Here is a 12,032-nt window from a genome sequence, read left to right as displayed (position 1 = left end):
AACGTCTGGATTTAATGTTCCTAATTATGTCAGGTGAAGAATACAATGTCTGCAGTTCAATATTGTGTAACTTTCTCCATTCTCCTGTAACTTCATCCCTCTTAGCCCCAAATATTCTTCTAAGAATCTTATTCTCAAACACCCTTAACCTATGTTCCTCTCTCGAAGAGAGAGTCCAAGTTTCACAACCATAAAGAACTGGTAATATAACTGTTTTATAAATTCTAACTTTCAGATTTTTTGACAGCAGATTGGATGAAAAAAGCTTCTCAACCGAATAATAACAGGCATTTCCCATATTTATTCTGTGTTTAATTTCCTCCCGAGTATCATTTATATTTGTTACTGTTGCTCCCAGATATTTGAAATTCTCCACCTCTTCAAAAGATATATTTCCAATTTTTATATTTCCATTTCGTACAATATTCTCTTCATGAGACATAATCATATACTTTGTCTTTTCGGGATTTACTTCCAAACCTATCTCTTTACGCGCTTCCAGTAAAATTCCCGTGTTTTCCCTAATCGTTTGTGGATTTTCTCCTAACATATTCACGCCATCCGCATAGACAAGCAGCTGATGTAACCCGTTCATCATACTTAAAAGCCACCGGCATGGCTCAGTCGGTTAAGGCGTTTACTGCCGATTTGAAGTTGCGTTCGGGCGCGGGTTCGATCACCGCTTGGGCTGATTACCTGGGTGAGTTTTTTTCCGATGTTTTTCCCAAACGTAAAGTGAATGTCAGGTAATCTGTGGGGAATCCTCGGCCTCATCTCTCCAAATACCATCTCGCTATCACCAATCTCATCGGCGCTAAATAACCTAGTAGTTGATACAGCGTCGTTAAATAACCAACTAATATAAAAAATAATAATACTTAAAAGTTAATATTACAAAATGTCAATATTACAAAATAATTATGATAAACTTGACAATAATAATCTTACAGTTAGCTACATATAAAGTCAACGGAACTATAATATTAAAGAGAACAGAAAATATTTATTGAGATTTAGGCTTTGGCCTATATTATGCTTAAAATCATGTCAATATCTATTTTATTACAGCATAAGTACTTATAATAAAAGTTAATAATATAAAATTATTTTACAGTTAACTACATATGAAAGCCAAGGGAACTATAATTATTATCAAAATACATAAAAAGACAGCACAAAATGTAAATTTAATGTTACTTTGTAGGGGAGACTCGGCTAAGTCCGCAATATTAAGAAGTAAATCTATCATATTTCTATCAAAATGTTTATTGAAAAATATTATCAAGTTATGTAGACTTGGACGAAACCTTTCATTACCAAATGAGATAAAGAGACCTATTAAAATGCAAATATATTTAGTTGTACATACATTACAGTTCAAAAAGAACAACTCGGGTAATTCCGCAACAGTGCGGATAAATCCGCAATAGGACTTGGCTAATTCGCAGTAGTAAATAATTATGAAACACATTATGAAAGTAACATTAATTCATATGTAACAATGCTCACTTTCTTCAGAGCTGTGTAGCAAAACACGAAAAACAGGCAACTTTCGATGTTTCACTGTATTGCCGACAGAGGTGTCGACCAATATTCTTGATTTTTTTTTCTATAGCACTGCAGAGGACATGCCTCCTGTTGACAGCCTCTCAAAACTTACGTTCACGCAATAAAATCATATATGCACTATTGCGGAATTACCCGTACTGCGGAATTAGCCGAGTTTCTCCTAAGCAAAGAGAGTTATGATCGTTGGCAAAGAGTACGTTCTGTCGATGCTGCTGCTATCTACAGGCATATTATAGTCCGATCATCGGATCTGTGCCCCCGTAAGATATGCGAACTGAACCTTAATTCCATTTCAGCCTCGGCAATTCATTTCTCTCCCTGTATTCTTATCTCTCTCTTTTCTATCCCTCTCTCTTTCTCTCCCCCACTACTCACAATTTTGAGCCTTCTTGCGGGACAGTTTATTTGCACTTGCAGTCCAGTGTTGTCAACTCAACATGAATACTGTAGCACGGAGTGGTGAAAGAAATATTATTAAGCAACTAATAGCATTTTGCATAAGTCAATCAGCGTCATTAGACCTACTTAACCCATTTACTCCCACTGTTCCCAAATGGGAACATGCATTATTTAGGACGTAAATGATTTGAGATGACCAATAATCATCTTATTTTGTTTCTTATGTATCACTAAGTAGGAATATATAAGAAACACCAACATTTTTAATAAAAAATAATTTGGGCATAAATAATTTGGGCAATTCTGCAATATTTATATTCCAATCATTGAAAGTGTCTTGGGATCAAATGGGTTAAATTAAATTATGAATAAGTAATAATTAACCTTACATTATTATTTTTTTAACCTTACGTTATTGTTGTGAAACTTGGACTTTCACTCTGAGAGAGGAACATAGGTTAAGGGTGTTTGAGAATAAGGTGCTTAGGAAAATATTTGGGGCTAAGCGGGATGAAGTTACAGGAGAATGGAGAAAGTTACACAACACAGAACTGCACGCATTGTATTCTTCACCTGACATAATTAGGAACATTAAATCCTGACGTTTGAGATGGGTAGGGCATGTAGCACGTATGGGGGAATCCAGAAATGCATATAGAGTGTTAGTTGGGAGACCGGAGGGAAAAAGACCTTTGGGGAGGCCGAGACGTAGATGGGAGGATAATATTAAAATTGATTTGAGGGAGGTGGGATATGATGATAGAGACTGGATTAATCTTGCACAGGATAGGGACCGATGGCGGGCTTGTGTGAGGGCGGCAATGAACCTTTGGGTTCCATAAAAGTCATTTGTAAGTAAGTAAGTAACCTTACATTATTATAAGCAATATTCAAGAGACATGACACTGTTTGACGAAAGTTTGGCAACATCCCTATTCGGCAAGGTTTGTCGTCTGCTGTTTGACGTAGTGGGAGAGAAACGGGTGGAATGGGGGTGAGTAGAGGCGTCAACTTTTCCAATAACGACAGCGCTGAAGGAGCATAGATCCGATGGTCCGACAATACATGAAAAAGGGGTCAAATCATATAATTTCAAAATATCAGGCATACAAGTTACGTAAAGGGGGACATTTCTTGATTTTTTTTCAAAATTCGTCCGGACCCCAGACAAAGGCCTAAAAAGGAGGACGTCTGGTCACCCTATCTGTGTGGTTACCACGCATTGTTACGCATGCTTCAGCCCTCCTTCGCAGTGAATCGCAGGACGGCCTGTGTTATCTCGTGACCGTTATGAACTTGGCTTATTCGTCTCCGTGGTAACTCATAGATTCAAAAACCACTCGTGGGGTTACTTATCCACCTCGTACTTCTCTTCTTCGGTTTGTGAGCTGGCCATGCAAACATACACATTTTATACCAACGAGCACAGCATGCATAGAGTAGACATGAACAGCTTGGAGGTGAAGCCGATTTTGTGGACAGTCGCCATTATGATGCTACCAAAACATTGGGCTTCCGGTTAGCACATGGCAGTTGATTGTGATGTTGCATCGTTGTTTTAATTAATAAATGAACTAATTTCAATATTCCTACATGTGCTGCGTATGGCTGCACAAACAGGTTTTCAAAAGAAATTACTGGAATAACTTTTCACAGGTGAAATGTACTTATTGCCGGTAGATAATGAATGATTTAGCCTAGGTTAGTCGATTAGATTCGTATTGTTCACGTATTAGCTTGATTAAGAGAAAGGATTAGTGCATTGATATTATTGTAATTAATTTTTATAATCACTAAATCAGACTTACGCTTTGTAGACTTAGCATTTCCGAGCGAAGCTAACCTAACAACCCAAGTTGGAAGTTTGTGTTGTGTGCTACAGAAAATGGGTGTACCGAGGTTTCTCTTAGACCGAATGCAGGTATTCGTTTGATGAAAAAGAAATAGCGTATTAATATTATTGTAATTAATTTTTATAATCACGAAATCAGACTTATGCTTTACAGACTTAGTAGCTTCATTAACTCGGTCGTGATGTAACTTGACCCACTTGGTAATAAAACTTCACTTTTGTTCGCCGTAGAGTAATGTAATTATATAATATAAACGAAGAGCATAGCAAATATTATATGGTTAAGAGCATTCCACTTTTTCTCTAAACAAAATCGGGACATCTATACGAAATACTGGCAAAAGGAAGAGAATGATAATTTGCGTTAAGAAGCAAGTTGCATTATTGAATGAAAGCAAATGAATCATCCTATAAAAGTAATTATTATAGGGTAGCATTTTTATTGGACTAGTAGCAAAATAAGGTCAAACTGTTATCTTCCTTTTTTTATCATTATTTGTTTAACCTTCCAGGTTACCTATTAAATACCATACTGCAATTTGAAGAGCTGTCAATTTAAATATGTATAGCCTATATGTGATTTATCGATGACAGTTTTGAAATTTTTGCTAAAAATGCGTGCCTAGCGATTCTGTATTACGAAACAAACAAGAAAGTGTGAGTCCTCCAGGAAATTAGGGACATACGGAATTCCTATTATCATAAGATCTTCTATAACGTAATAGCTATTTTGCAATGTTTTGGTAGCAACAAGATGGCGTCGGGTCCATCAAACCGGCTTCACTCCGTCCAATGGTATTAAGATGCTAGTGTCTACTCTATTGTATTCTGTGCTCGTTGTTTTATAGTAACAATTATATGTTGTGTACTGACCAGAGGAAGAAGGGTAGCCAGCAGAGCATGAAGGCGCCCATGATGATGCCGAGCGTGCGCGCCGCCTTGTGCTCCGTGCGCCAGCTGGTGCCCTGCTGCCGAACTGTCGTGCCTGCAACAAGTAAATAGTCACGTGGTTTCAATTGCATGCAGAATTGAATATATCGACACTCTGTATAACAGAAGTTAAAAAAGAAAACGAGTACTTCCAGCTAAAAGGAAACCTTCAAATAGAACGAGGTTTATATTTTATTTAACTAGCTAGCTAACTAGTGATTACAAATTAGATTATAAAACAAAAATGTTTCTAGCCACTACCGTAAGAGCCAGGCTCGTGTACGGTGTGGTCTTAGCCAATAATATAACAAAATTTACAAGGACAGTTTACCAAATACAGTAAGTAACTTAATTCAAACCAATAAATAACACACAAGAGAAAAAACAAAAGAAAGGGGAAAAGACACAAAAAACACATTTAATATAATTTGACAATCAGACAGAAGTCAGTGATATTCAATAAAAACATGAATATAGTCGACAGAAATAAAAGGTAAAAAATACACACATTTGTTAATATTATATATCATGAATAATTTTATAAATTCATTTTTTAAAATCTTCAATTTTAAAATATTTCAAATTTAGAAAATGATTTGTAATTTTATTATAAAGTCTTGGGCGAAACTAGCACCATGTTTAAGAGCTGCACTTGTATGACATTTAGGCTCAATTAATGGGGAAGTAGACTTTTGTTTTCGTGTACGGTATTCATGTCGATTAGATTTATGTTTTATTTGATTTCTATAGCAATAAGTTAGTAAACTATATTCATAAATTTCTTCAATAGTTAATACTTTGAAATCTAAATAAATTGTTGGGTAATCCATATTTTTGGTCAGACACATTTTTATTAATCTTCTGTGTAATAAAATTAATGGATTAAGTACAGATGATGCTACTCCACCCCAATTTATTATACCATACTGTATTAATGATTGTACTAAAGCTAAAAATATTATTCTCAATGCCTCCTTAGTGATAAAATTTGGAGGTATTATGAATTTATAAATACTTGTACACATAAAATCAATTTGTTTACAGTGAAACCTCTCCTTTACAGACAACGAACGGACATAACTATCTGTTCCCATCTTGGCGGTGTCTTTCATTGGGAGGGAGATTGAACAATCCAACTGTAATTTTGTCACATGAATATCTGTGCCCTTACTCGTTAAATGAAATTTATTTGTTAAATTATAAAATTGGAAATTTATCCTTTGAATAGGTGAAAACATTTAAATACCTAGGAGTAACAGTAACAAACATAAATGACACTCGGGAGGAAATTAAACACAGAATAAATATGGAAAATGCCTGTTATTATTCGGTTGAAAGATAACTTACGTCCATAACAAGGCTCGAGCCTGCGTTCAGTCGAACCTAAGCGTAATGTTTTTTGCGTCCCTTTCTTATATAACACAACTTTTATTACGTCATTCAAGCTGTCATATTTCTACAATTGCTTTGATTTTAGACCCCTAATGATGATTAACGTCATGCGAGGTATTTCAGTATTTCACGATGTCATGTAATAGAGATATTCAACATTTCGGAGCTAAATATGGCTCCATTAGGAAAGACATGGGAAAGGGAACGGAGAGTAGCTCTTGGAAACGGAACCAATAGATTTCGTCTTTCTCCTTTCCTGATGTGCACTTTACCACTAGGGCATTCGAAAAAGTAATGATAACATAGTTACTGTTTCAAACTAAATTTATTTAGGTTAATTTTGGCATTACATACTTCAAATATAGTCTCCTGCCATGTCAATAATACGCTGCCAAATTCTTGGAAGACGGCGGACTCCATCTGCAGCATTATTTTGTGGATATCTCTCTCAGTGATCAATGTAAAGCTCTTCTGATGTCAACTTTGATTGAAAGCGAATGCCTAGCTTCTATCCAACTTGCAATAGTTCAGTATGCTAGGACTTCTCTCCCACAGGCTTCTTGTAATGCCCTAAAGCATTGAGTTGTATGTTTTTCTCTTCAAACTTCGATTTTTAAGAAGCACCTTTGTTCGTACCTTTATGGCTGTATTATTTACTACAAATCAGAAACGGCCACTGTATTTAAGAAATATGGCTACTTCGAGACTTTCAATATTGCAAATTTATGAACAATCTGTGCTCTATTACGTAGTACAAGATTTCAATGGTCACCGCTAGGAGCACTGATTTACAGCATTGTTGCCATTACTTATCGAATGCCGTAGTATTATGTTATGTTTTATGTTATGTTAACTGTTATATTATATTATATTATATTATATTATATTATATTATATTATATTATAGTATATTATATTATATTATATTATATTATATTATATTATATTATATTATATTATATTATATTATATTAATACAGTGGACTCTCCTAAGTTTGACTGAACAGAATTGAAAGTTCAGTCCAATAATGGTAGTGGGTGTGGCAGGTGAAATGAATACAAATTCATATTGATTATCCATCAACGAATACAGTACTGTACTTGCATTTCCTGCCCGCCCCGAGACTTGTGTATGCGCTTCTAGTACCACAGTGGGTTTCGACAGTTCCGTCTCACAAACGGCACAATTCTCAAATAGAAAAAGAAGAGTTCATTAATTTAAAATCAGTGATTAAATATGGATGTCCTAATCAATAAAATATTCTGTTTTTCTTTAACAAAAGTATCACTACAAGACACAGAACCAATTCCCATTCAAATGGCAAAACCATTTCTTGGTGCCCATATAGGAGCTTGTCTAATTCTCCTACGTAAGCAGTCGAACTATAGGATGTCAAACTTAAGAGGTTCCACTGTATTAGGCCTAATGTTATATTATATTATATTGTATTGTATTGTATTGTATTGTATTGTATTATATTATATTATATTATATTATATTATATTATATTATATTATATTATATTGTATTGTGTATTGTATTATATTATATTATATTATATTATATTATATTATATTATATTATATTATATTATATTATATTATATTATATTATATTATATTATATTATATTATATTATATTATATTATATTATATTATATTATATTATATTATATTATTCTCTATCAGAGATTTGTATTTATATTTCTCAAAACGTGTGCCTAGGAATCATCGAGAGAAGCACAAAGGCCGGTTTGCAAGCTGCTTGAATTCAAAGCCTTGTTAATTATATTTACGTCAGGTTTCTAGATTGCGGGCTTTTGAATTCAATTGTTTTACTTCGGTTTTGACAAGATAATCTGATTAGAAGGCAGAAAACAATTAATTAGTCTGTGATGTGTATCACAAGAAGCCAAGCACACTCAGAATAGTAGGCAGACTGCGTACAGATCCCTAATAAAATAACGTATTCTCCTTTAATTTGAACGCTTCTTTTCTCATAGTCATACTGTGAAAACCATATTAGGATTCCAATTTCGATACAGCTTACATGTGTAGAAAGAAAACAGCTATAGAACAGGTTTCCTGTAAGAATCCCTGCTTAATCATTTCGCTGCTATAATTTTATTTAAAAATGTCGAAGTGACAAAAAATTCGTTCCATTAAATTATGTTTTCTACTATCTGTAATTTTGTTAATGAAGATTTTGTAAAATTACATACATTGTTACGGAAACTTTCATTCAAGAAGTTCAAAATTTCTTGTTCCGTACAACCCTAGTTGCTGTAATTAATACCCTAAAGATAAGTAAAATAAATTAACGAGAGAAATGCTTGCATTTCCCTCTTAAATATTGAAGCATGGTGAGACCGGCAATAGATATGCGTATTTAGTAAATTTGTATTGTAAGTGGTAAGAAGCGTTTACAATATAATATCATATATGAACTGTTACTTTTCTCTTTATCTAAAAAATGATTAGTATTACTTACTTTGTAATAATTGTTTCTTCTCCCACTTTCTCATTTTATCAACATCATTACCCCCACCACCATGGCCACCGGTGTAGATCAGATTATAGCAGGTTTGCTTATCTATTCTGAGTTGCGTTCGGGCGTGGAATCGATTCCCCCATGGATTGATTACATGGCTGGGTTTTTCCGAAGTTTTCTCTAACTGTAAGGCGAATGTCAGGTGATCTATGGCGAATCCTGTATCTCATCCCGCTATCATTAATTCCATCGACGGTAAATAATCTAATAGTTGATGCAACGCCATTAAATAACCAAGTAAAAAACACCACCATCATCACTACAATCATCATCATCATCATCATCATCATCATCATCGGAGGTAATTGGCTAGTCTCATAAATTGCGACAAAACGTCCTGCCTATGATTTTCCGTGGTTTCCCTAAGACTGTGAAATAATTTTCAGATCACTTTTGAAAGAAATAAGCTACATAGACTATCTACATAATCTCCTTTAATAATATCGGCATTTTTTTTTTTTTTAAGCTTTCACGAATTGAAGCCACTGAAATTTCGTGTATGTGTGTCAGTTGCCTTCCGTGGTCAGTTTTCACAAGCTCATTCCCTCCCTGTTGAACAAGATCCAACCCAATTCCCTCCCAGTCACATTTTACTTAGAAATATAAGCAATAACTCTCTTCCCTCCAATTCGAAAGCCGTATTCCGTTCCGGTCAGTTCCAAAAATAATGAATATATATATATATATATATATATATATATATATATATATATATATATATATATATGAGTTTTCAGAAATATTGATCGTATTGTACAGTTGAATAACCCATAGCAGTACGTGAAGAAAAGAAGACCATCTATGACCCTACAACTGAATACTTTAGGGATTATTATCATATACAAGCACAGATTGAAGTATTTAGATTATTGTTCGGAGCAAGGGGAACAATTCCAAAATTCTCAGTTGAATGTTTTAAGTCATTTGGAATTCCTTTAAAATTTTTGAAAATTATTGCTGTAGACGTCATCATCATCTACATCAAGATAGGCCAAGTTGACCTGTTTCGTCTCAGAAGTCCTCCTCCCATCGCCGGCGAGGTCTTCCTATGTCTCTTGATCCTAGGGGTTTATATCGCATTGCCTGTTTTGCCGGTCTATTATTCATCATTCTAAGTATATGGTCATGCCAATTTTGTTTATTATTCATGATTTTGTCGTTTAAATTATATATATTCAGCTTATCTCGTATTTCTTCACTTCTGATATGGTCTGTGAGAGAGTATCCAGCCACATATCTTAGAAACTTCATTTCTGCTGTTTCTGTAATTCTTCTATTCTTTCTATTCATTGCCCAGTTCTCAGAGCCATAAGTCAAAATTGGTACTGCCATAGTTTTGTAGAATTTTAGCATTGTTTCTTTCTGAGTTTTATTTTTTAAGGTTCTCTTGATAGTTCCACATATATTTTGAAATTTATGAACTTTGTTTTTCAGGTCTTCTTCGTAATTGAATGTAATTTCGCAGCCTAAATAATTAAAATGGTGTACCTGTTCTACAATTTTATCATCAATCAATATTTTAGACCTTCTCGGGTATTTTCCCTGTGATGCCATAACTTTCGATTTAGTTGCCGAGATTGTTGGATTATATGTTTTCATTGTTTTTTTCCAGCTGGAATGTGGCTAGTTGCAATAGACGTAATGAAATATTTTGTTCGGATTTTATGTAATCACCTATACACCTAAATTTCTTTATATTCTATCTGATTACTAATAATTATTCAATAAACGTACTTCCCAAGGGCAGCTTCCATTTGAAAATAGCAATCATTACACAAATGTTTATTTTTATTTTTATTTGTTTAGTATGCTGTCTCTTTTGGCAACCCTTACTGAAGGGCAGCTACCCTTGTGGGATTTATATATACATATATAATAGAAAACTATTTTCGTTAAACTCTTGGGAACCAAGGTTCTACTGTCAATTATTATTATTATTATTATTATTATTATTATTATTATTATTATTATTATTATTATTATTAACATTATTATTATTAGCCGAACCCGTGCGCTCCGCTGCACCTGATAGAAATAAATATGAAGTAATTACATAATTAAAATAGGACGTTTGATCCAAGAAACATTCGTGTTTGATAGAAGGATAAATCGTTTAATATGTTACTTAATTTAAATTGTATTTAAATAATTAAAATACGGTCATTTTAGTCCAGAGAGCAATCATTTGGTGCAATGACAATTCCTTTAACGTGTTTCTTAATTGTTATTACATGCAACCACAGTTTAATGAAGATTGACGTATCATTTAGATTTAATGTGTATACTTTATATTACTTGCTATATGTTTCAGAAGTTACTGTAATAACATTGTAGAATTATGTCCATCTAGAGAAACTACACTTTCCAATGGTGAATTAAAAATTAAACAATTAATTAGCTTCCGATTTTACTTCATGCAAACACAGAAACATTCTCTTAGGCTATGTTTAATAGCTTTCGATTGTTGTTGTCCAAGGCCCCTTATAGACGAAGTCATTTGTTTTTATTTCAGTACAGCGCCTTAGATGGCGTTGTTATTGTAGTATTTAAACTCATTTATCTCATTAAATATCAGCCCTATCAACATTTTGTATAGAATAAAACCTATCGGAAATTATTTTTAAAGAAACTTTCGTTATGTAATATTTTTCATGAAAATCAATAATAAGCGAGATATTTCGATTTATTTAATTCAAGTCCCCTTATAACCCCCCTTTAAAATAAGTATTTTGAATGCCATACATCAGGATGGTTAATTATACATGTTAACACCAATTTTTTTTGGAAAATCGATTATTATTATTATTATAGTTGATGTTAACATTAATGTTATAGAATGGTTATGCTATCGAAGTCGGAGAAGAGAGGTGGTAACACAATTATCGTAAATTAATATGCAGATGGGCACCTTGTTATCGGTGTTGCTGTAAGCGGCTTTGTAGTCGATACAGTGTCGTTGAAATTGACAGCAAACAATGTGGCGCTGCTTACGCACGGATGAGTGTAATCACTGTCAGCATCTGCATAATCGATGTCGGCGTGATGTCACCGCTAGACCCGCCGCATGAGAGATTGATCCTCTTCTCCAAATATTATCCTTGCAACTTTTAATGTATGCCGTCGATATGGCTGGCTTTTGACACCGGAGGTTTTATTTCCTGAATAATCCATATTGATTAATGTGGGATTAGAAATTCTGAATAAGATAATAACTATTGATTTTATCTACACGTGTTCTGAGTCATATTCCTTGGAAGTGATGATGCTGAGTGTTTGTTTCTTTATATTCAGAATACAAATCATGCCTTCTTTCGTTGCAGATTAATTTTTAACGAGTT

At 33.8% G+C, this 12,032-nt stretch overlaps 1 protein-coding gene across 1 annotated transcript in view; it reads right to left on the bottom strand.

Annotated features, from left to right (window-relative positions):
* The window catches only part of LOC138708882 (octopamine receptor beta-2R-like), a 455,534-nt gene that overhangs the window by 38,593 nt on the left and 404,909 nt on the right, over positions 1-12,032 (bottom strand). Inside the window, exon 2 of the mRNA XM_069839157.1 lies at positions 4,694-4,805. Within this exon, the coding sequence (XP_069695258.1) occupies positions 4,694-4,805 (112 nt within the window). The remainder of the gene's footprint in view (positions 1-4,693; positions 4,806-12,032) is intronic.

Source organism: Periplaneta americana, chromosome 11 (assembly GCF_040183065.1).
Source record: "Periplaneta americana isolate PAMFEO1 chromosome 11, P.americana_PAMFEO1_priV1, whole genome shotgun sequence".
Classification (NCBI taxonomy): Eukaryota; Metazoa; Arthropoda; class Insecta; order Blattodea; family Blattidae; genus Periplaneta; species Periplaneta americana.
The sequence above is the reverse complement of the archived record's forward strand: the minus strand, read 5'-3'. Positions and strand labels throughout refer to the sequence as shown.